The 26229-nt window shown below is 40.9% G+C and overlaps 1 protein-coding gene across 1 annotated transcript in view; it reads left to right on the top strand.

The window, feature by feature from the left end:
• The first annotated feature begins 6356 nt into the window (after window positions 1–6356).
• usp20 (ubiquitin specific peptidase 20) overlaps window positions 6357–26229 on the top strand; it is a 61805-nt gene continuing 41932 nt past the window's right edge. The window contains exons 1-5 of the mRNA XM_043720515.1: window positions 6357–6934; window positions 11113–11210; window positions 21518–21571; window positions 24733–24795; window positions 26067–26198. Of these exons, the coding sequence (XP_043576450.1) occupies window positions 11130–11210; window positions 21518–21571; window positions 24733–24795; window positions 26067–26198 (330 nt within the window). The 5' untranslated portion in view covers window positions 6357–6934; window positions 11113–11129. The remainder of the gene's footprint in view (window positions 6935–11112; window positions 11211–21517; window positions 21572–24732; window positions 24796–26066; window positions 26199–26229) is intronic.

The raw sequence follows: 26229 nt of genomic DNA, 5'->3' as shown, positions 1-26229 counted from the left end.
CCGGTCCACCGAACTACTTCCGGGACTACATTTCCCATACTGCTTTGGAAGTGTCAGTGTTGTACTGGAGTGTACAAAGTTAAAAATTACACAACACCATGTTATAGTCCAACAACTTTTGGAGCGTTGTTCCTTCATCAGGTGGTCGTGGAGTATAACCTGGTGTTGTGTGATTTTTAACTTTGTATTTCCTATAATGCAAGTGGGCCCAGGATCATTTGACCCAGTCCCATAGTGTTGGTGTTCACACAGTCCTGTGCAACATAGACACTGACATCCCATAAGAATCCACAGCATAGTCTAACAATAACATTCCTGAAAAAGCAAAATACTGGAGATTTACAAGAGAAAGAATGATGGAGAAAGTCAGCAGTATCAGTTAAAAAGAGGAAGAGTGGCACGGTGGCTAAGTGGTTAGCACTGCTGCCTCACAGCACTAGGGTGCCAGTTTCGATTTCAGCCTCAGGTAATTGTCTGTGTGTAGTTTGCACGTTCTCCCTGTGTCTGTATGGGTTTTCTCCCAAAGTCAGGTGAATTGGCCATGCTAAATTGCCCATAGTGTTAGGTGCATAGGTCAGAGGGAAATGTGTCGGGGTGGGTTACTCTTTGGAGGGTTGGTGTGGACTTGTTGGGCCGAAGGGCCTGTTTACACGCTGTAGGGAATCTAATCTAATCATTAATGTTTCAGACCTGTGTGAAGTTAACTCTTTCTCAAACCACACCTGTTGAGTTTGTTAGGAGAAAGTGAGGACTGCAGATGCTGGAGATCAGAGGTGAAAATGTGTTGCTGGAAATTCCAGAAGAAGGGCTCATGCTCGAAACGTCGATTCTCCTGCTCCTTGGATGCTGCCTTACCTGCTACGCTTTTCCAATAACACATTTTCAGCTGTTGAGTTTCTTACACAATTTCTGTTTTTGTTGCTGAAGGAAGGTGGAGCAGGCTGGAAGAGTCAAATGCCACATTTTTGCTCTTATTTCTTGTGGTCTTTTTTCCCCCAAATTGTGTGAAATATACCTCCTTAACCTTCCCTGCTGTAAATAGATCAATTGCAACCTGAACTCATCATTATCTGAGCTGAGATGTCATTTTTAAAAAAAAACCTTAAGTTACCCCGAGAATGTGACTTAAAGAAGTTCTGGGATTTACATATTAATGAACCGAAACTTTCAACCTATCTAAAAGATGAAAGACTTAACAGCAATCTAGGTTGGTTGAATATATCTTATCAGTTGCATGATATTGTAATCTTTTGCTATAAATTCTGTGTCTTATGATCCTGCTCCACAGCTATCTGATGAAGGAGCAGCGCTCCAAAAGCTCATAATACCAAATAAACCTGTTGGACTATAACCTAGTGTTGTGTGATTTTTAACTGAACTCATCGGGTTATAGAAGCATTTGTGGAGATAGAGAGATAGTTAATATTTTCTATCTATTAACAGAAAACCCTGACAGCAGGAGTAGTCTGCTGGACCCCTCAAGCTTGTTCTGCTATTCACTAGGATCATGGTGATCTGATTACATGTTTACATACCCCTGATAATCTCTCACCCCCTTGCTTATCAAAAATTAAGCTACCACTGCTTTTAAAATATTCAAGGACTCTGTTTTCACTGCCTTTTGAAGAAGGTGGGACCATCTATGAGAACACAGGAATAGTGACCTATGAGAGGAGTTCCCCTGGTATCTGTATCAGCATCGGCGGTGCTGAGAACAGGGTGCTGAGATCTCCCAGAGAGCGAGCTAGGTGGAGGAGATTGGGGTCGGGAGTGAGATGCTGGAAAAGCACACCAGGTCAGGCAGCATCCGAAGAGCAGGACAATGAACGTTTCGGGCAAGAGCCCTTCATTAGGAAGCCATTCGACTTCCACACTCTTGACTCTGATTTCCAGCATCTGCAGTCCTCACCTTCTCCATAGAGGTGATTGGGGGCCTAGCATAGCTAAGCATTCAGGAAAAACACTTGGAATTTTAACAATTTCTTTAATTTTCTAGTTAATATTAAGAAGGACTTCAATGTTAACTATTACCTTACTTTCTCATTTTTCTCCAGATTGTCTGTAATGTTTAACTTTGAACTTTGTTTCTCTCTTTAATTTCTTTGTACCTAAGTTATGTACCTAGGTCCCTTTGTACCTAAGATGGCACCGTGTGTAGCGACATTGTACACTCTTCACTGTACTTCTGTATTTGAGTACGTGACAATAAAATAAATCTAAATTTCTCCCTATCTCTTTTTTAAATGACTGACCTCTAGTTCTAGATTCTCTCACAAGAGGAAACATTTTTCCACATTCACTGTGCTAAAATCTATCCCCACCCCCCATCCTCCTTAATGATTTGAGGTCCTGGACTTTTTACTAGAAATCAGAAAAATAATTATCCAAATCCTGACAGGGTTTTCAGCCCATTCACTTTGGTTCTGAATTTTTTTTTTGTCATTCAATTTCTCTTGTTTCCACTTTATCACAGATCTTTTCCTTGGTCTTTGTCCCACCCAGTCATAGAGTCATAGAGATGTACAGCAAGGAAACAGACCCTTCGGTCCAACCTGTCCATGCTGACCAGATATCCCAACCCAATCTAGTCCCACCTGCCAGGATCCGGCCCATATCCCTCCAAACCCTTCCTATTCATATACCCATCCAAATGCCTCTTAAATGTTGCAATTNACCCCAGGGAAAAGACTTTGTCTATTTATCCTATCCATGCCCCTCATAATTTTGTAAACCTCACTCTTCAGCCTCCGATGCTCCAGGGAAAACAGCCCCAAATTATTCAGCCTCTCCCTGTAGCTCAGATCCTCCAACCCTGGCAATATCCTTGTAAATCTTTTCTGAACCCTTTCAAGTTTCACAACATCTTTCCGATAGGAAGGAGACCAGAATTGCACGCAATATTCCAACAGTGCCCCTGCAGGTCTCTTTGAAAAAGCCAAGATTGACATGGTGTACCTGAAAAGCGTTGAGGAAATGGAATAAAATCTGAAGATGCTGGAGAAACTCAGCTGGTCTGGCAGCATTCATGGAGAGAAATAAACACAGTTAATGTTTCGGGTTTGGTATGTCTCTTCATTGGAACTGAAAGTTGTTGGAAAAGTGATGAATTTTACAGTATAGAAAAAAGAGGGAATTCAACAAATGGATAGGACAGGTTTGGGACAAAGGGGTCCAATAGAGCCCAATAATGGAGATTGGGCTCGAAGAGGCCACTGTGCCTGGGTCAGGGGGTGAGTCTACTGCGATCAGGTTGGGGTTTGGGTTCCCAGGAGCAGCACCAGGGTCTGTGATTTCTGTCTCTGGGCACTGGATCAGGGCAAAGTACGACAAGGTACACCAAAGGATGAAGCAAATGGTCAGGTTGTGAATAAGAGTCACAGGTCCAAACTGGTGGTTTTTTTTTGAGCAGTGTAGATGTTAACAGTAAGTATTAATAGGGCTACATTTGTGGTTAATGTCACCAGTAGGTGGAGCACTAAATTTGAAGTCTTGCATTTGACTCATTCAGCAGTGACATGTCTGTTTATAAATAAGGCCAAAAGAAATTACCTTTAGGAGGAGACATTGAATGGTCTTTGGTTTATTGGAATTTGAAATTTTATAGTACTGATGTTTTTTGTTTTAAGAGAACCTTGTACTTTGTTTTAATTTACCCAACTCCGAGCTCTTTTAAGAGCTGACCTTTTAAGAGGTGACCAAACAGGTGGATGAGGGTAAAGTGGTTGATGTGGTGTATGGATTTCAGTAAGGCGTTTGATAAGGTTCCCCACAGTAAGCTATTGCACAAAATAAGCAGGCATGGGATTGAGGGCGATTTAGCGGTTTGGATCAGAAATTGGCTAGCTTCTTGATCAGATGGGCCAATGGTCTGAGAAGTGACAGATGGAGTTTAATTCCGATAAATGCAAGGTGCTGCATTTTGGGAAAGCAAATCTTAGCAAGCCTCATACACTTAATGGTAAGGTCCCAGGGAGTGTTGCTGAAAAAAGACACCTTGGCGTGCAGGTTCATAGCTCCTTGAAAGTGGAGTCGCAGGTAGCTAGGATAGTGAAGAAGGTGTTTGGTATGTTTTCCATTATTGGTCAGAGTGTTGAGGAGAGGAGTTGGGAGGTCATGTTGTGGCTGTACAGGACATTGGTTCAGCCAATGTTGGAATATTGTGTGCAATTCTGATCTCTTTCCTATGGGAAAGATGTTGTGAAACTTGAAAGGGTTCAGAAAAGATTTACAAGGAGTGTGCCAGGGTTGGAGGATTTGAGCTGTAGGGAGAGGTTGAATAGGCTAGGGCTGTTTTTCCTGGAGTGTCGGAGGCTGAGGGGTGACCTTTATAGAGTTTATAAAATCATGAGGGGCATGGATAGGATAAATAGAGAAATTCTTTTCCCTGGGGTGGGGGAGTCCAGAACTAGTAGGCAAATGTTTAGGGTGAGAGGGGAAAGATATAAAAGAGACCTAAGGGACAACTTTTTCACACAGAGGGTGGTACGCGTATGGAATGAGCTGCCAGAGGATGTGGTGGAAGCTAGTACGATTGCAACATGTAAAAGGCATTTGGATGGGTCTATGGATAGGAAGGGTTTGAAGTGATATGGGCCAGATGCTGGCAGGTGGGACTAGATTGGGTTGGGATATCTGGTCAGCATAGACAAGTTGGACTGAAGGGTCTGTTTCTGTGCTGTACATCTCTATGACTCTATGGAAGAAGATAGAGGGTGGTGGTTGATGGGAAATGTTCATCCTGGAGTTCAGTTACTAGCGGTGTACTGCAAGAATCTGTTTTGGGGCCACTACTGTTTGTCATTTTTATAAATGATCTGGATGAGGACATAGAAGTATGGATTAGTAAATTTGTGGATCTTGCAAGGAATTAAGGGATATGGGGACAGTGTGGGTAGGTGGCGTTGAAATGCCCATCAGCCATGATTGAATGGCAGAGTGGACTCGATGCGCCAAATGGACTTATTTCCATTCATATGTCTTATGGTCTTATGGATGACACTAAGATTGGTGGAGTTGTGGATAGTGCCGAAGGATGTTACAGGTTACAGAGTGACATAGATAAGCTGCAGAGCTGGGCTGAGAGGTAGCAAATGGAGTTTAATGCGGAAAAGTGTAAGGGATTCACTTTGGAAGGAGTAACAGGAATACAGAGTTCTGGTCTAATGGTAAGATTCTTGGTAGCGTGGATGAGCAGAGGGGTCTTGGTGTCCATGTACATAGGTCCCTGAAAGTTGCCACCCAGCTTTATAGGGTTGTTAAGAAGGCATATAGTGTGTTAGGTTTTGTTGGTAACTTAATAGAGACATACAAGATAATCAGAGGATTAGATAGGGTGGTCACTGAGAGCCTTTTTCCTTGGATGGTGATGGCTAACACGAGAGGACATAGTTTTAAATTGAGGGATGATAGATATAGGACAGATGTCAGGCGTAGGTTCTTTATTCAGAGGATAGTAAGGATGTGGAATGTCCTGCCGACAACAGTAGTAGACTCGTCAACTTTAAGGGCATTTAAATGGTCATTGGATAAACATATGGATGATAATGGAATAGTGTAGGTTAGATGGACTTCAGATTGATTTCACAGGTCAACACAACATTGAGGGCCGAAGGGCTTGTACTACATGCACTAAAATGTTCAATGTTCTAGAAGCCTCTTCAACTTTTCATTGATAATTGCCTTTACAGCAAAACAGCAAAGATAAGTTGTGGTTTGCAATTGTTTAAAATTCCTTCAGTTTTTTTTTAAACATGCACATAGCGTTTACACTGCTGGCTGGTTCCACTAATGGTACATGTCACAAGTGCAAGTGGACAAATTCAGATAGATCACAAAGGCTATTTTAAATGGGAGTACCCTATTTTCTGCATTTGAAGGAAATACTTTAGAAGCAAAATGGGAAGTGAGACCGAGCACTAGAAACTGATATGTATTAAGGCAGTGTCCACTGGTTCCATTTGAGTTGCATTGTGTAGATACACTATCACCAATGCTAAGTTACAAAGGATAGAAAATACATGCAGTGGTAGGTCTTTTGGCTCCTCAGACCTACTCTGCCAATCATTATAATCGTGACTGATCATCCAACTCAATAATCTGTTCTCACTTTACCCCATACCTTTGATGCTTTTTGCCCCAAGTTCTATGTCCAACTCCTTCTTGAAACTGTATAACATTTCGGCTTCAAAACATTATACAATTGTGGTATCAGAGTCCAAAAATTCTAGGTGAAGACATTTCTGAAAATAGCCCTACAAACCATTCAGAGAAGACAAAATAAAATGCAGATGCTGGAATCCAAGTAGACAAGCAGAGCAAGCATAATCAGAGATGGATAATCAATGCGTATTTCAGAATGCCATTGCATTCACATGCTGGAAAAAGTAAGTGTGAAATAATGAAAAACACAAAGTTTTTGACAAAAATAGCAAGTCTAGCAGCATCTATAGAGGGAAAGCAGAGTTACGTTTCAAGTTCTGTTACACTTCTTCAGAACAGGGTTTTTTCATGAAAATAAGGTTTTTTTTGCTAGGATAAACCTTTCGGGCTGAATGGCCAGTTCCTGCACAGCTGGGGCGTTCTTGGGCGGAGTGAGATGGCACACGCGCAGTACCCCGATAGCCCTGCGGGGCGTGTCTCAAAAACGTCACTGCAACCGCTCGTCATCCGGGTAACCTGGCGGGAGCGTCGGAAGGAACTACATCTTCCAGAAGGTTTAGCGGCACCTTGCATTGCTGTGGGAGGAGCGGATCCTTCCATCCGGGTTACCCGTTGGGAACTACAATCCCCAGAGCGCACCGCCGGAGCTGCCCAAGATGGAGGAGGTGCGGTTGGTTGTTCGTTGAAGGAAAATATTTCGTGAGGCTCAGGGTAGGGAGTACCGTCGGAGGCGGGGGAAAGAAGCGGTGCCTCGCCGGGACGGTGGAGGGTGCAGGTACGTCCCGCTTTCCCATCCGTTTCGAAACACGCAAGTGGCTGTTGGTTTTGAAACTCGCTGCAAATGGACGCAGCGGCGCTTCTGTGTCGCCTTTGGATGAGTCGGGGGGGGGGGGCACAGCCCGTGGATGTGGTTTGAGTCTAAGGGAGGAGTTTGTGGAATGAGTTTGGTTGGATGGGATTGCAGTTGGGGGATGGGGGGCGGGGGTGAATGTTTGTGTGTGTGTGCGCGCCTCTTCCCTCAGTCCCATTAGTCATCGCCCACTTTTTAAAATCTGTTTTCATCTGATTGTTTCGATGTTTTGTTAAGGAAGTCTGAAGCATCAAAGGCAACGTACACTGACTGCGGGAAATCAGAAACCAAGAGGAAATGCTGGAAATAAGAAGCAGCTCAAGCAGTATTTTTGGCAAGAGAAACAAAAGTGACAGTTTTGTCAGATCATCTGACATATTGACTTTTGTTTTGCACCTTCCACCAATGTGACCTGAGCTGCATATTATTTTCTAGTGTTTTACTTGTTTGATATTAAAACTAAAATGCACAGCTGGTTGAGTGCTATCAGTATAGCAGTTTTGATGATGGGTTGGAGAAGCTGCTGACAGTTAATAGATGGACTCCAGGAATGTCTGTCAGGTACTTTAATTATTACTGTGCAGTTCTCATTCCCTTGCCCCACCTGAGAGTCTGAGCAGGATTCGATCTGCTTTCACAGACAGAACCATAGATCCCTCCCTGAGCCCAATGGCAGCCTAATCAGGGTTTGTGAGGTTTTAGCATGAAGAGAATTGTTTCAGGTTTAGCATTAATAGTGTTCCAGACTAAATAATTTTCAACCACTTCATCATGACCTTCCCTCCATCAAGAAGTGAGGATATTTGCTGATGGGTTGTGTAATGTCTTAAGATACTGAAGTAGCTTGTATCTAATGGTTTGAGTCTAGGTGACATTTCTTAGAGCTGATGTGAATTGACCTGCTGTGATTTCCAGCACTTTTTGTTTTCAGTTGTGATGAAGGTGCAGATGTGTAATGTACCTTTTGAGAGAGAGGGGGACCTGGCAACGACTGAAAGCACAGAGTGTTTAACAATTTAAAAATGTAACATTTGGTTGATGCAAATAGCTGGTGCTGTGTTGCCATGGTACAAAAACAAATTGAAATTCGGCCAATCATTTTAAATTATGCCCCCAGAGACCAAAATCCAATTGAATTTGAATTTAATGTTTTGATGACATCAACCCAGTGAAATGATCTGATGTTTTGGGGTATAAAACCAAATACTTTAAACAGGTTAGGGGGAGAACTACCAAAAACACCAAGTATACTCCACAACAATACTCTTATACTCCACAACGACCTGATGAAGGAGCAGTGCTCCAAAAGCAAGTGCTTCCAAATAAACCTGTTGGACTATAACTTGGTGTGACTTTTAACAAAGAATACCAAGTGTAGACTGTTAGCCAAATAGCTCTCTGAAAGGTACCTGTTCATAAAAGTTGTGCAGCAGAAGATCAAAGAGAAGACCTAGAGAAATCTACTGAAGATGACAATTGTTTAAAAGTGATTTGCTGTCAATTTAAGAGGGCATTTATTGGGCCAGTATTGTAGAGTGGGAGGTGAAAAATAGGTTTGAGAAAGGAGTTGTAAATAGTTGTCTAATGTTCTCTTTTGGACTTAAAGAATAAAGTTGTTAACTTTTACTTTAAATAGTGAACTCTGGGGTAGTTCTTTGCCTTGAAAATGTAACAGATTATTGCGCAAGTTGAGCTTCTCTGTGTGTCGGGTTTAAATTAGCAGAGGGGTTTACCTCATGCCGTAACACTGTACAGATTCTTGCAAATGTAGTACGGTGCTCCTTCAAGCCTGTATGTTTTGTTGCAGTACTTGGGCAACATCCAGTCTTGGAGTAAAAGTGATATTCATTGCTGTTTTAAGTCCCAGACGATGGTCAATCTCGAGCAGATAATATCTAACCATTTCCTCCTTGATGTTCAATGGCATTAGCATCACTGAATTCAATGCTACCAAGATCCTGAGGCTGTCATTAACCAGAAACTGAATTGACCAGCCATATAGATACTGTGACTATAAGAGCAGACTAAGGGCTGGGAAATCAGCAATTAATTCCCCATATGTTTCCCAAGTGCCTGTCCACCATCTGAAAGTCAAGTCAAGACTGATGAAATAATTTCCACTTGTCTGGATGAGTGCAGTCTCCATGACATTCAATATGTTTAACACATCTAATGACATTGCTGTTCACTTGATCGATGCCCGACCGACCTGTTAATTGATAGCAGATGTTACCATCCTTAAGATGAACCGCAGCAATTCAAAGTCTCCTTTGGCACCTTTCACTGTAGGTGTGCCTGCATCACAGATTGCATTGATTTAAGATCACCTTCATGTTCACTAATGTCCTTCAGGGAAGGAAGGTGATTGGAGGAAGGTTTTGGGGAGTTGTCAGAGGTAGGTTCTTTATGCAGAGAGTAGTGGGTGCGTGGAATGCACTGGCAGTGGTGGTAGTAGAGCCAGAGACATGAGGGGCATTTAAGTGATTGCTGGGCAAGCACCTAGATGGCAGTAAATTGAGGGGTGTATAGGTTGGGTTGATCTTAGGTTAAGATAAATGCTTGACACAGCATCATGAGCCAAAGGGCCTGTACTGTTCTATGAAACCGCCATCCTTACATGTTCTGGCCTGCATGTGACTCCAGGCCCACAGCAATGTGGTTGACTTTCTGGGCAATTAGGGATGGACAATAAATGCTGGCTTAGATGTCGATACCCTCATTCTGTGAATGAGTAAAAGAAAAACCTTTTGTAGTTATTGTGACTTCTGAGTTTGCTTGTAATTCCACATAGATTAAGTAATTGGGATTGCTCAGTATCAAGGTTCACACTCAAAAGTCAACTGAACTGTGATTTGAACAAACAATTGTAATCCCGACAAAGATTGGGTCGGGTGAGTGAATGGAGAAAAGAAGCTACCTTTCTAATCATGATGTAATGCAACTCTCATTGTTAGAGGTGCTGTATTCTGAAGCAAAGGTTATAAGATAAAATAAAAACTGAAAGAACTGCGGGTGCTGGAAAGCAGAAACAAAAATAGAAATTGGTAGAAAAGTTCAGTAGGTCTGACAGCATCAGTGGAGAGAAATCACAGTTAATGTTTTTGGTCCAGTGACCCTTCCTCAGAACCTTCGAAGTAAGTGGCCTGTTTCACCTTGTTCCAGTTATTGGTATGCAGCATTCTTGCTGTCTAATGTTGTACTTTGTGGTGGCAGATGTTATTATCTTTAAGACGTAAATATTTTCTATCTAATTACAATTTGCAAACTTTTGGCTTTTGAAAGACCTCAAAATATAGAGTTGGTGTCACAATAGTTGCATTGAATCTGGGAAATTAGAGACTCTAACAGAACTAACCGGATATTTTTCTGGGTTAAGGATGTTACTGCTGGACTTTTATTTTTTGCTGAAGTGTAGGAGGTTGGGAAGTGACCATTATCAGGGTTTATAAAATGAGGGGCATAGATAAGATGACTAGCAAAGGCCTTTTCCTTAGGGTATGGAAGTTCAAAACTAGAGTCATAATTTTAAAGTAAGAGGACAAAGATTTAAAAGGGACCCGTGGATGAGTTAGACCAAAGGGCCTGTTTCTGTGCTGTATGATTCTATAATTAATCAAGATGTACTTTGTATTAGATTAGATTCCCTGCAGTATGGAAACAGGCCTTTCGGCTCAAGAAGTCTACACCGACCCTCCTAAGAGTAACCCACTCAGACCCATTCCTCTATATTTACCCCGATTAATTCTTAACATTTTGTCTAACTCTTTTGTATAGTATTAAGAACAGTAGTATGTTGAATAATCTAGCTGAAGTTAAAGGCAAAATGTGCTGGAGAATTTTGGTAGGTCTGGCAGAATCTGGAGAGAGAAACAGAATTAATGTTTCAGTTCTGCTGTGAGCCTTTTGGAGCAATTGGATTTGAAATGTTAACTGTTTCTCTTCACAAAATTTGCCAAACATTGTTGGCTTTCTCTAGCATAATGTTTTTATTTAATGCCTCCAATATCCATGCTATTTTGCTTTTGTTGAATTTGGGGATAGACTAATTATAGCAATAATGGAACAGTGTGTTTTGATCTTAATAACTGCAATTTTTATTACAGTGCTGAAGTTTGGGAAGATGTCTAATACTACTGATGTCTGCCCTCACCTGGATTCAGTAGGAGAAATCACTAAAGAGGAGCTGTTACAGAAATCAAAGGTAAAAGGAGTGTTGCTATTGAATGGGTAAATATGCATGAAGTACAGTATAGACAGTCTAAAATGCTTTTGAAGCATTTTATAGTTATTACCAGTAAGAAATAATACTTGCACTGCTGTGTTAGCAATAATTGTACAGATAGTTTAGTCATTAATGAAGTTCCTGCCTTGTCTCATTTTTGGCTTAGTACAATACTTTATTCTGTCTCAGAAGACTGAATTTAAGCTCCACTCCAGACAACAAGTGCGTTTTTTGGCTGACACATCACTGCAGAACCTAGCAAGTGCTGCTTTTTCTTTTTATGTTGTTCATGGTCAATGGACGTCACTGGCTAGGCCAACATTTTATTGCCTAATCCTTAGTGCCCTGGAGAAACTGGCGGCCAGCTGCTGCCAGAGCCCCTCTAATCCATGGCAAGTTGGTAAGCACACAGTGCATATTGTGGACGGATTTCCAGGATTTTGGCCTAGTGACACTGAGGGAGCTGTGATAGATTTCCAAGTCAAAATGGTGTGCGGCTTGGCAGGGAGTGGTGTTTCCATGTATCTGCTGCCCTTGTACTTCTAAGCAGTAGAAATCATGGATTTGGAATGTGCCATATAAGACAAGATTTTTGCTGAACTTATTTATGTGGCAGCTGTCCCAATTTTGGAACAAGCCCACAAATGTCAACCAGGCTGTCTTTGCCATTGTCGATGTTAGGTAGGCCATCCAGTTTCATTCCTTTCTATGGAATTGCTATCTTGTGGATAATACTTTGAACTAATCTATCTGGTCTAAAACTCTCCAAGTCACCATACAATGAACAACAGGAGTTAAATAGAAATGCATAGAGTAAGGAATACACAAGTTAGCAAATTTGATCCCCAGAGCACCAATGATATTCACATTTCTATTTAAATAATTCAAATTGTGGTTATTATTCACTAAGTTGGTGTCCTTGGTATTTTGTCCCATGTGTTGTATGCATGCCATTTTTACAAAATTAACAAAATCCTCTGGCATATCATTAACAAATTCACGTGGAGTCTATAAATGTGAGAAATGCAGGCAATATAAGATGAATTGCACTATCAAAGTTCTGTTAATGGACATATTTAAGACATCACTTATCCCACCAATAAGTGTGGAATGACAAAGTCAAAATATTCCAGACCTTGGTTAGCTGAAGTAAGAGCAGAAAAGACTTGACAAGTCAAGCAACCTGTGTTGAATGAGTAAGTTTGTTAATGTTTCAGGTCTGTGATCTTTTTTCATTTGAACAAGGGAAAAGTTAGAAATGTTTTGGAACTGTGGGATGGAGAACTAGAGAGCTGCAATAGGGTCGGAGAGATGAAATGACCAAAGGTTTCATGGTGCAAGGCCACCAAGTGATGATGGGGTGAGTAGAAAAAAAAAATCAAAAGATGTCTACAGCAGCTGGGGCTGCCAAGTTCTGAATTGCTGACAATATCAAGGCAATATACAAGAGGAAAAAACCAAACAGCAAAGAAAAACCAAACAAAATGGGATTGCATGTTTATGATCTAAAATTTGAGTTGAGCCCAGAAGCCTGAAAAGTTCAGTTGCTAGACTTCATTGGAACACTGCAGGCCAAAGACACAAAGGTTAGTGTGAACAGAGTAGGGAATTGAAATGCCAAGATGACTGGAAACTCCAGATCGTACTCCAGTCTAGAATGGAAGTATTGAAATTGTTGAAGCTAAAGTGCTGAATGAGGCGAAGGATAAAATGAACCGTAACAGTTGAGATGGTGACCGGTTGTGGATGCGCAGGAGCAGGAACATACAATGACCCTGCATAGTATGCAATCAAAAAATGCCTGTTTTTTAACTGATTTGACCTTTGTTCCTTATCCATTGCTACCCTTGACTAATAAAAAAAGTATTGAAGTTTTCCAAGTACCCACACCTTTTTGTGGGAGTGTATCCTGAATTTTACCAATCTGAGAGTGTAAATATACTACTTGGTTTTGCTGTAAAATGGTCCAGCTCTAATTTGAAGGTTAAGCTGTCTTGTTCTGATGTCCTCCAAATAATTTGTCTTGCATACCTATTTACTTTCTCATATTTGTTTAACTGTTTGGTGATTTAACATAGATTTTTAATGTTCCATACAAGTACATGAGTATCAGCTCGCCACTGCTAGACATGACCAGCATACTCTCATTTCCAACCACGCAGACAGCAAAGGACACAAATTCAACTGGGACGATGTAGCCATCCCAGCACAGGAGACAAGTCAGAGAATTCCTTGAAAACTGGCACTCCAACTGGAACTCACTCAATATATGTATTGAACTGGACCCTGTATACAAACCACTCGTACAGAACTGGAACTACCAACAAACAGACACACAAATACCAGGTGGGACAGACCACCAACACCTTATCAAAGATGTGCTACTGATGTCACCTAGCAAAGCGTGATGAACGAATCCACAATTTCATCTAATTTTCTTTTTGATTACTTTTTTTGTATTTATGCACTATCATTTTCTGATTGTGAACAAATGCTTTTAAATCCCTTTATATCTGCACAACTCATAGCCTCTGTGTGAAGATTCTCCCTCTAATTTGGAATGAGTAACCATGCCCTTCCCTCAGATTGAGTTCCATTGGCCATGGTTTACTCATTTGCTGTGTCTTTTTACTACTATCTTTTGGCATCTGCATAACTTATTGTGAATGTTAACATATTTGGTATGTTAGAATGTGATTATGTGGTGTCTGTATGTATTACCAACTTATATATGTCGTGAAAAGCTGAGACCTCAGTTCAGATCCCTGGGGTCCCCTGGAAAATGGATACTTATTATTTCCAAGATAATTTTATTCAAATTAATTTTTTTGCATACATGTTCTGTTAGCTTATTAGTCTTGTGTGGACAACACTCTCAGCCTAAGACAGGTGAAAAAAGATACACATGAGCTCCATCGATAAACACATAGGATCTAAATCTATCTACGTTCCCTTGAAAAAAACCAGAAATGACACCACCCAGCATAAGAAACCAAGACCTATACATAGAGATGCGGGACATACCACCAGCACTTCACCGGAGACACACTGATGTTACCTAGTGTGGTGATGAAAAGTCTGAAAACAAACCTTCAAGTTCAGTGTGCTAACTTACATATTTATCATAAACCTGAGCTACAAATCTTCTCAAAAATTGCTAGCTTGTTATTCTGAGACAGATGACATCTAACTTTAAGCAGATTTTGACTGTATGTATTTCACTGTAAAAGGGCATGTCTGCCAGCAGCAAGCTTCAGATAGTTTACCCGACAGGAGCCATTCAAATGAGTCAGTAATGCAAAAATATTCTATTTCAGAATTTAAATGAAGGGCCCTGCCTTAGGAATTGAATAGTTACATCATTTTTTAAAGAATGAGATTAACTGTTTACACAAGGAGATCACCTAAAATTTATATTTATTCCTAATAGGGAGCTGCTAAAATGGTGGGCAAGTGAGAAATAGATAAAGCACACCTTCATTTCAATTCGCAACAGCTTCATTTGAAGTTGCACAATTTTTTTTTGCAGGCAGCTGAGGAGGTGATTGAATAACAAGCACTGATTCTGGTTCATTCTGCCACTTGGTCAATTGACTCACTGCAGTTCGCATGTGCCCAGTAATACAGGTCCAAAGGACTGGATACTTTTGAAACTTAAGACCTGGTGTTTTACAAATCAGCTGTTTGTTGGTGATTGCTAAAAATAAGTACTATATCAAGTTACAGTACCCCATTGAGAATTTGTCAAAACTGAATCTTGAGTGGTTTTGTGAATCTGTAATAAATACTTGTCACGTAAGATCATGCAATCAGCAGAAATAGCTCCTGCAACAACACTGGCCATGTTTCTCTTCCCCATCTGGTAGTAACCAAAATGTATAAGTTTTTAAAAATATTTCACATGGTAAGCCATTATCTTGTCTTATGACTGAGCAAACAAATTTTCAAACTGCTGATGCTTTCGGGCTTACGTTACATTCCACAGCTAAGTCAACTAGATGTCCAGTTTTGTATCCTCTTTGATAAATGAGCAGTGTTGTTGCAGTAAAAAAACAATTTGTAAAGCCGATCTGCTGACATGTGTAATCCTCATTATTGTCTCCTTTTTGAATTTGATTTTCATAATGTAACTGCGGAAAATCACTGAATAGATGCAATCTAGGCTTCTAACTTTGGGCTTAAGTGTGAGAAACATCTTAGTGCAAAATTAATGCTGTTTGCTATGGGAGGGTGAACTGAAGAGGATGCATCAGTGTGATGTGGACACATGCATGATGGTTGAAGTATAATGTGGATAAATGTAAGGTTCAGTTTTGGTTACAAAAACAGAAAAGCAGAATGGTGATAGATTGCGAAAAGTGTAATTAGGTGTACAGGCATATTCCCTCTTAATTTTTAAAACTGTTCTTGTATTTCTTGGAGGGCTTCAAAGGTAAACGTGAAGTAACTGCGTGAGTTTATAATGGACTATCACTAGAAGCTTATCACAGTTCCAGTGAAGAATTGAGGACTTTACGCAGATTAGGGGGATATGTAGAACTTGCGGTGATATTGAATGGGTAATACAGATCGCATTGACACAAAAGAAAATAAAAGTAGGAAGAGCTAATTGAAGTGGGAGCAGGCTTGTATGCAGTTAGAGCATCAGTATAGGCACATTGTTCAGATAGATCTGCTTGTGTCTGTAAATTCTGTACAATTCTGTAATTAGCCATCAACCTGAAATGGGTGAATGGTATCTAGTAAAACCAAACTAAAGAGTGAAAGAAAATGTCTAGTCTGAAGCCATGGTGTTCCCTATCTGTTTGGTTTAACTATTCTTTATTGCCCACAACATCACTGACCAAAGTGTTCTATCCAACCTACTTCAGATCTTATTCTGTGCTGTTTTGAAACTAGTTATGTGTGAAATTTCACTGACTTTAATCTGAAGTGATTTCTGCTTTGTAGCAATAATAAGATAGTGTAAGCTAACCCTGAGTATCTTTCCCTTTTGGATTCCTGTTATTCATTGCTGCCCAGAGTAGAGTAACTGACACTGGGAGCTTGCTGAATGGAGAGTTGTGTACACAAACTTGCATCCTGTCATTCGAAGTGTCACAACAGTGATAAAAACAGGTTTTTGAGTTTTAACAATCAGATGGTTGAAATCTTACCTTGCATAGGCTAACGTAATTGTTAAAAAAAGAAAAAATAGTGCAGTGATCCACACTGAGGCAAGCTTTGTGAAACTGAAATGGAATAAACATAACTCTCTGCAAGCAATCCCTGGATTGTGAATGGGTTCTGTTTTGGAGTCTATTCATAAGTCGATTTGTATGCAAGTCAGTACACTGTGTAGGACAACGGAAAGCAGCTGCTCATGAGTAAGGGCAAAGTTTATTTGTCGGGTTTTTAACTTTGCAACCACGTATAGGACCATGTTCGTAAGTTTTAATATTCATATGTCAGATCTTTGTAAATCAGGGGCCCCTCTGTACACTGACATGACCATTTAACTAAAGGCATCAAAATCAGTTAGCTGTGTCAGTGCCAAGAAATTCCCATCTCCTGTTTAATTCAAGTGTATCATAATTTTGCACATTGAGAGACAAAAGGCCCACCTGTCAGTTATAGACAAGCAGGAGGCTGGAAGAACACAGCAAGCCAGGCAGCATCAGGAGGTGGAGAAGTCAACATTTTGGATGTAACTCTTCATCAGTACTGAGGGTGGGTATGGGGGGAGCTACAGATAAAGGGGGTGACAGGGGCAGAGTAATGAAGTGGAGATAGGTGAAGACTACGGGCTACGGGGAGAATGCGGGTAAGTGGAGTTGAAATGCCCATCAGCCATGATTGAATGGCGGAGTGGACTCGATGAGCCGAATGGCCTTCCGCTCCTATGTCTTATGGTCTAAGACAGGTAATGGGTATGACCTGGTTGGTCAATGGGAGAAATGAATCTGGCTGGTGGAAGAGGAGCTGGGAAGGGAGTCGGGGATGGAGAGGGAGGTTATTTGAAATTGGAGAACTCAATGTTGAGTCCTCTGGGCTGTAGGCTGCCCAGGCAGAAAATGTGTTCCTCCAATATATGGTATGGTTCATTGTGGCAGAGGAAGAGGCCAAGGATGGTCATGTTGGAAAGGGTGTGGTTAGGGCAATTGAAATGGGTGGTGACTGGGAGGTCTGTTTGGCCCCTGGGGGCCCGGCTGTGATGCTCGGCAAACTGTTCCCTAAGTTTACATTTGTCTCCCTGATGTAGAGAAGACCACATCGGGAGCACCTGATGTAGTAAAATAGATTGGAAGAGAGGCAGGTGAACTTTTGTCTCACCTGGAAGGATTGTTTGGGGCCCTGGATGGAGGGGAGGGGGATGGTGTATCAGCTGGTTTTGTATTTTTTCAGTTGCAGGGGAAGTTACCTGGGGATTCGGTGGGTAGAGTGACGCAAGCCAAGGACTGTTGAGGGGAATGGTCCTTGTGGAAGGCAGAAAGGGTTGGGCAGGGGAAGGTGTTCTTAGGGGTGGGGTCTAGTTGGAGTTGGCAGAAGTGTTTGAGGGTGACATATTGGATGCGGAGACTGGTGGGGTGGTAGTCGACGACAAGGGGGACTTTGGTTTTATTGTGTTGGGAGGGGGACTTTGTCAGTTAGCAAGCTTGAAAAGACAGTGAAGCCAGCCTTCAGAATACCCACAGAATTATATTTGAGCAGCTTTTAGATTAGATTACTTAGTGTGGATACAGGCCCTTCGGCCCAACAAGTCCACACCGACGCGCAATCCACACAGACCCATTCCCCTGCATTTACCCCTTCACCTAACATTATGGGCAATTTAGCATCGCCAATTCACCTAACCTGCGCATTTTTGGACTGTGGGAGGAAACCAGAGCACCCGGAGGAAACCCACGCAGACACTGGGAGAACATGCAAACTCCACACAGTCAGTCGCATGAGGCAGGAATTGAACTCGGTTCTCAGGCGCTGTGAGGCAGCAGTGCTAACCACTGTGCCACCTATCTTGGATCAGAAGAGGAGAAGTGGATTTGTGACAACAAAAGCTAGATTTCTCTCTTACCCCTGCTCGTTTCTCACATTGTTGTCAGAATACAGCCCCTGGTCAAAAAGCAAATTGGGAAAATTGTTCACCAAGCCTTCAAACATAAATTATACTATTGCTGAGGATACAAGTCAGCATTAAAGAACTGTGGTTTTCGGTTAAGAATGTAACACTACAAAGCCTCTAGGGAATTTTTAACTATCCCTTTTGAACACCTTACCTGTGAGCAAGTATGGTGTCACTTTGTTGTTTTTAGTTAATGATAAAGTTCTTCTTTTCTTCACTAAGGAAAAACTTGATAATTGGCTCTTCAGTTTTCTAATGAACTAAGTTTTAATTGAAGTGCAGTAGCTGCATTCTTAAAAAATCTAAATATTTGTTACAATCCCAGAAGGGTTTTAGATAAGAGGGAGAGGTGATTTCTCAAGTAACTAACACAGTTTAACCTATCCAGGAGGCCTTAGCTGTTGATTATTTTCTATCTATACAATAAGCTGAATGAAATAAAATTCCTGCATTATTTAATCAGTGGTGAAGGAGGTTAAGACATGTAATCTAAGATTTTAAATTGCAGAGAGCCCTAGGTAAGAAAATTCTAGCATACTGACAAACATAACAATCTTAATCATGTTCAGGAGTTAAAAGAATTTTAAACTTATTTTAAAATGGCAATTCTTTTCTATCAATACCTTGGCCCCCTGGTCTCAGTAGGGAGCCATTTAATTAAATTCAGGTGCAGACATAAATCTGGGGGACATTGCTGAGAATACTATCCTTTCTGCATCTGACAGGAGAATAGAAGACAGGCATCCGAAAATTCCCCAAGATGGCCACATGTTAATGTTTGTAAGTGTCCCTCTGCAGTCTTTAGGTTGAGATTATTATGCTGTCAAAATAATGAAACCTCTAGAGTCACAATTATTAACATGCAATTTCTGAATGTTGCTGTCAGTGATACCACCTTCATAATGCTTTGTAATGCTACGTGCCTTATCATTGCAATACATTGAATTTCATGAAGTGGAGAGAACTTTATTAACCTACAGTGCCTTGCATGTAGCAGACAGACTTTGGGGGAAATAGGAGAAATACTAACGTGCTCTTTTGGCCCATGTTTTTGTATCTAGTCCTGTAAAGTTCTAGTCAGTGGCAGGGAATTTTGATTTTACTGTATTAAAGATGATTTAGGTTTTGGAATTGAGGGGTGGAGAACTAGAGAGCTGTGATAGGGTCAAAGGGCAGGCGAGATGAAATGACCAAAAGTTTCTTCATGTGAGGCCAGCAAGTGATGATGGGATGAGTAAAAAAAACAAAAGTTGAGAGGAGGTGGAATTGCTAAGTCCTGAATTGCTGCTATCTGAAAAAGTCAAGGAAATGTAAGTGAAACGAGGAGAAGACCAAAACAACAAAGAAAAGCCGAACAAAGTGGGATTAGAAATTATGATCTAAAATTGTTCAGTTTGAATTGAGTCCAGAAGGCTATAAAGCTGAAAGTGGTTAGATTTTCTTGATGGACATGGGCATTTGTGTGGCCTGAATGTAATTTTCCACTTATCAGCCCAGGTTTTACAGGCACAGACTGATTTCTAGATCTCTCTTACAGTTTTTTAAATCCTCCACCATTATTTGCAACTGGATGTATTAGGGTAGCACAGCTTTGCTTTGATCTGTTTATTGTGGGATTTCTTCGTTCTGTTAAACATGCTGCCTCTGCTGTTTAATGTGCATGTAGCCCTGAGAAGTAACCTCAATACATTGGCATCTCATCTTTAATTATGCCTGGTTCTTCTTCCAGCATTCCTTCAATATTCTTTGTAGAACAAATCAAAGCAGGGCTTATACACTTAACAGTAAGGTCCTGGGGAGTGTTGCTGAACAAAGAGATCTTGGAGTGCAGGTTCATAGTTTGTTGAAAGTGGAGTCACAGGTAGATAGGATGGCGAAGAAGGTATTTGGTATGCTTTCCTTTATTAGTTAGAGCACTGAGTATAGCAGTTGGGAGGTCTCATTGTGGTTATGCAGGAGATTAGTTAGCCTACTTTTGGAATATTGTGTGCAGTTTTTGTCTCTCTCATATCAGAAGAGTGTTGTGAAGTTTGAAAGGATTCAGAAAAGAGTTACAAGGATTTTGACTCCTGATGAAGGGCTTATGCTCAAAGCGTCGATTCTCCTGCTCCTTGGATGTTGCTGAACCTGCTGTGCTTTTCCAGCACCACACTCTTGACTCTGATCTCCAGCATCTGCAGTCCTCACTTTCTCCTCCTTTATAAGGATAGGTTGGAGGATTTGAGCTATAGGGAGAAGCTGAATAGACTGGGGCTGTTTTCACTGGAATGTCGGAAGCTGAGGGGTGACCTTTTAGAGGTTTATAAAGTCATGAGGGGCATGGATAGGGTAAATAGATAAGGCCTTTTCCCTGGGGTGGGGGAGTCCAGAACTAGAGGCCATCGGTTTAAGGTGAGAGAGGAAAGATTTAAAAGGGACCGGAGGGGCAGCTTTTTCACGCAGAGGATAGTGAGTGTATGGAATGAGCTGCCAGACGAAGTGGTGGAGGCTGGTACAAATACAACATTTAAAAGGCATCTGGATGGATATACGAATTGGAAGGTGATATGGGCCAAGTGCTGGGCAAATGGGACATGATGAGGTTAGGATATCTGGTCAGCATAGACGAGTTGGACCGAAGGGTCTGTTTCCATGCTAAACGCCTCTATGACTCTAATTGGAGCTGGTTATGGTGGAGTAGGGGATATTCCAGACCTTGAGTTTACAGATTGTGGTGGAGTGAAATTCTACTGCTGATGACCCATACCATTTGGAAGTATTTGTAGTTTTGAGCTGCTGGTTCTTTTCTGAATCCATCTCATTTAGAGTGATAGAACCACATAGCAAAATTATAGATGTCCTAAAAGTGAAAATAGTTGTTGTGAAGTTAAAATCCTATGTAGTGGTCATTGCTGCCAATAACGTAATGGACAGAGGTACGAGTGGATAAATAGATTGGTGTGTGTGTGAGAGCTAATTGGTTTTTCTGGGTTTTTTTGGTGTTCTCACCGCATGCCACATGCCCTGTATGGCAGATATGTCCTTAAGGCCTCAGGCATCAGGGATGATTCAAGCTCCTCAGAGTGTGGGACGTAGAATGCGCACTCAGTATTAGACTTCACTGTCTTTGCTGTCCCAGCATTTCTTCTTAATTATGTTCATAGCTTGTACAGGCTTTACACTTAATTGTTATTTTGTTTTTCAGGGTACATGTCAGTCATGTGGTGTTGGTGGACCAAATCTGTGGGCTTGCCTTCAGGTAAGAAGTAGTTTCTATTGTAACCATTATTTCTATGCTTGCAGAAGTACCTTAATATATTTTTTTAAAATTGCAGACTAAAAAGACAACAATGTTTTTGTCCCTAGTTAACTACAGCCTTTGTTCAGATATTGTGCCCTTGCATCAATCTAGGAGTTGCTGTTTGTTCCTAAATGGGATACATTTCTTTTGTTGCCAGAGCTTGAAGTAACAACTTTTGAATTATGTTTTCATAGGAAATAATTTCATGCAGAATTTCAGTGGCGATCAAGCATTTAACAGGAGTAGATCGTATGGGGTTTCAAGCTTTCAGTAAGATCACGGTTGATCTGTTTTATTTAATTCCGCTTTCACCTCCAACCCTTAATTTCTTTGGGGGGAGGGGGAGTTCTCTACATCTGCCCTGAAAGGGTGACTTTCATTTTTTTTAAAAAGAGTTCCCACTATTCTGGACTGGCCCACAAGAGAAAACATCCTTTCCATATTCAGCCTGTCAAGACCATTCAGGATCTTTTTAATCAAGATTCAACCAAATCACTCCTCAAAACTCAAGTGGAAATGAACCCAGCCTGGCCAACCTAATTTCATAAGACTTCATAACTTCAATCTAATAAACCCCTTCTGAACTATCTTCAATAAATTTATGTCCTTTCCTAAATAAGGAGGCCAAGGTTGCACGTAGCGTTACGGTATGGCCCTGTATAACTGATGTATAACATCACTACAAATGGAATTTTGTCCTTCATTGCTAAAGGAATTGAGCTTAAAAGCAGGGAGGTTATGTTGCAGCTGTACATGGTGCTGGTGATGCCACACCTGGAATACTGTGTGCAGTTTTGGTCTCCTTACTTGAGAAACGATGTTCTTGCACGAGAGGTGGTGCAGAGGAGGTTCACTAGGTCCATTCTGGAGTTGAGGGATTTGGCTTGTGAGGAGAGGCTGAGTAGATTGGGATTATATTCATTGGAATTTAGAAGAATGGGGGGGGATCTTATTGAAACTTATAAACTTATGAAGGGAATAGATAGGATAGAAGTAGAGAGGATGTTTCCACTGGCAGGTGAAACTAGGGCAAGAAGGCATAGCCTCAAAATTAGGGGGAAGCAGATTTAGGACTGAAGTGCGGAGGAACTTCTTCAGCCAGAGGGTTGTGAATCTGTTGAACTCCCTGCTCAGTGAAGTAGTTGAGGCTTCCTCAGTAAATGTTTTTAAAGCTAAGGTAATTTTTTGAACAGTAAAGGGATTAAGGGTTACCGTGAGAGGGCGGGTAAGTGGACTTGAGGTCACGAAAGGATCAACCATGATCTTATTGAATGGCAGAGCAGACTGGAAAGGCCAGATGGTGTACTTCTGCTTCTAATTCTTATGTTCTTGCTTTTATGTTCAATTTCTCTTTTTTATGCAGATACCATTCCATTAATCTTTATTGCATATTAAATCCACATACTAACTTTCTGTTGATCATTTAGAATATCTAAATCTACCTACACTTTGGGCTTCCATAGTTGTTCTCCATTTACCCTGTGGTCCATCTTGTCTGCTGACTGGATATCCTAAAAGATCTAGTCCCATTTCCTTGCATTGGCCCCTATCTCTCTAAAGCCTTCCTATTCATGCACCAATCAGATGCCTTTTAAAAGTTGTAACTATACCCACTTCCTCTGGCAGTTTGTTTCATGTCCGCGCCACCCTCTGCTTGAAAAAGGTGTCCCTTAGGGCCCTTAAATATCTTTTCCCCTTTCACCTTAGACCTATGCCCTCTGGTTTTGGACTTGCCTAACCCAGGAACTCACTCAATATATGTATTCTACTCCTGATTTTAACAAATCTCTGTAAGGTCACCCCTCAGCCTATGACACTCCAGGAAAGAAGCCCCAGGTTACTCAGCCACCCCCACCCGAACTCAAACCCTCAAATCCCAGCAACATGTTTATAAATCTTTTCTGAACCCCTTCAGTTTTAACAACATCTTTCCTATAGTAGGGAGACCAGAATTGAGCACAGTATTCTAAAAGTGGCCTCACCAATGTTAGGTACTGCCACAATATGACAGTATTGTGCCAACTCCAGACTCAATGCTCTGATGTATAAAGACAAGTTTGCCAAGCACCACCTTCACCACCCTGTCTACCTGTGTCTCCACATGTGAGGGACTGTGCACCTGCACCCAATATCTCTGTTCAACAACATTATCCAGGGAGGAAGTGACAACGTCAGATGCTGGAGATCAGAGTTGAGATTGTGATGCTGGAAAAGCATAGCAGGTCAGGAAGCATCCGAGGACCAGGAGAATCGACATTTTGGGCGTACACCCTTCATCAGGAATGAGGCTTGTGGGCTGAGGGAGTGCTGAGAGATAAATGGAAGTGGGGGTAGGGTGTTGTGGTGGGGGGTGTGGATGGATGGTGGAAGGTAGGCTGAGAGATAAATGGGAGGACCCTACCATTAACTGTACATGTCCTGACCTTGCCTTAGTAAAGTGCAACACCTCACATTTATCTAAGTTAAACTTCATCTGCCACTCCTCTGCCATGGGCCCTCTGATCAAGGTCCCTTTGTACTCTGGTTTCGTCCTTCACATTTTTACATAAACATATGTTGAGCATTCATATGCTGAAGTTTATACTGCATTGGTTTAAGGCCAGGAAGGTTGGTTTCTTGTGAAAGGCCGTGTTTCAAGCATTTGGAAATCTGTTTTGTGTGTAATTGTGGATAAATATATGTTCAGGTTTTTTTCTCTCCTTGGAGAAAAAGGATCAATGTACTGATCCCAACAATGATGCATATATTCAGGAGACCAGTTTTAAACCCTAAAGGATGCTTAGGAATGCACGTCTCTGACTGTTCCAGGAAGAATGATGGTAGAAATGTGTGAACTGGTTATTCTTCCAACTTGGTAGTTCAATGCATATAATGAATTTGGGAAGATAACATTGGGGCTTGTGTAAATAATTATTATTCTGGAATTTTAAAATATAAATTGGTTACGGAGGAAAATAACACCTACTGGGAGATCAAAGTAAGTGTAACTCTGATTTTAGACATTTTATTAATGCATTATTTTTCATTTTCTGATCATTTCTTTTTGTGCCATTTTAGTTGTGCTTCCAAAAGGTAATGTGTTGCTTGTATTTATTTCTTTGTTTTTTCTTCTATAACAGAGTGGCTGCTCCTACATAGGATGTGGGGAGTCATATGTTGACCACAGCACATCACATTCACAGGTAATTATGATCTTAATGAAGAGAAAGGAAAAAATTGTCTTCTTCCACTGTTCCTCTAGTACGAAAGCAGGGGATAGATTACACTGTAGACATCTCCATAAAATATGACCACATGGATGTTTTTTTCCAAAGGAGAATGTCTTTATTGCTGGGAGTAAGTGGAAAAATCATTTTCCCTTCTCTCCCCATATTCACAGGTTTCTTCTCCATTCTTGTAACCTTGCCAAAAACGTTCAACATTTGATCCCAGTATTACTGATAAACTAAGTGTTAGATAGCCTTGGAACTGGATTTGACTGGAAGCAGCTGTGGTGTTAGCTGTCTTGCCATACGAGTTGACGTTTATTTTACTTTCTAACTTACTTTCCAGTAACCGCGTGCTGTCTTCAGTGTCTTGATCAAAGTTCATTGCATCCTGAGATTTGAACTTCTGTAATGACTGTTGCTAACTTAAGTTATTAGAGGTAATGAGCTTTGGATACAAAGGTCTCGTAAGAATTCTTTTCAGTGAAGTTTAAATATGGTTTTTAAACTTAAATATTTTAGATATGGTTGTTAGCATTCCAATCACCATATTCAATAATTAATTCTTAAATAGAATTTAGAATCTCTGCCATGTTGTCTATGATTAATGCCATTCTTGTTTTGTCTGCTATATGCTTCTTACAATTAGCACCCAGACTTCAATGATTCAAAAAGAGAGTGGAAACTTGGGATAAAAAGAATCTGTAAAGAGGATATAAGACTAAAAACCTAGCTAAAAATGAGCTGCAATAAGTGAATTTAAAAGAATAAAAAGAGCAAAGATAGAAAATCTCACTGGAGATGCCAATTTTTAGAGTATACATTCAAAATGCTGTCTGTTTTTCAAGAGGTCACCAAGCTGTCTTTTTGACAATTGTTGTTGTTATGTGGTATGAAAGAATGCTGACATCTTAAGGGTTTGGGGGCAAAAATATGGAATGTAGAAACTCTTTATATTGAATTGTGGTTTTGTTTAAACTAAACTAAAAGTATTAGTATATGGAGGGGAGAAACAAATGACCTTTCAAGTCTCTGCACTTTGGGTTGGAGGGATACTTTGGGAGCCAGAAGCATCTGTTCGACTTCAGTAAAATAACACAGTCAAATGTGCTGAGGGAATGCAGACTGTTTTGGTGCTTTTGTAAAATATTATTTTCAAGCAAACTTGAGACAGTTTTCCCCCTTCTGAGATTCCACCACTTGCATTACTTTGTCAGGCACACCAATCTTTGCTTTTCCTGCTGCAGGCTAAGAAGCATAACTTGACCGTGAACCTGACTACGTTCCGAGTATGGTGTTATGCTTGTGAGAAGGAAGTTTTCCTGGAACAACGATCCATTGCACCAAGCCCAGCATTGTCAAGCAGATCAACAGAGCAGGTAATGCATAGGGTTTGGATGACTGTTTAAA

Source organism: Chiloscyllium plagiosum, chromosome 30 (genome assembly GCF_004010195.1).
Source record: "Chiloscyllium plagiosum isolate BGI_BamShark_2017 chromosome 30, ASM401019v2, whole genome shotgun sequence".
NCBI classification, from domain to species: Eukaryota; Metazoa; Chordata; class Chondrichthyes; order Orectolobiformes; family Hemiscylliidae; genus Chiloscyllium; species Chiloscyllium plagiosum.
Note: the sequence above shows the minus strand (reverse complement) of the source record. Positions and strands in the feature narration are given on the sequence as shown.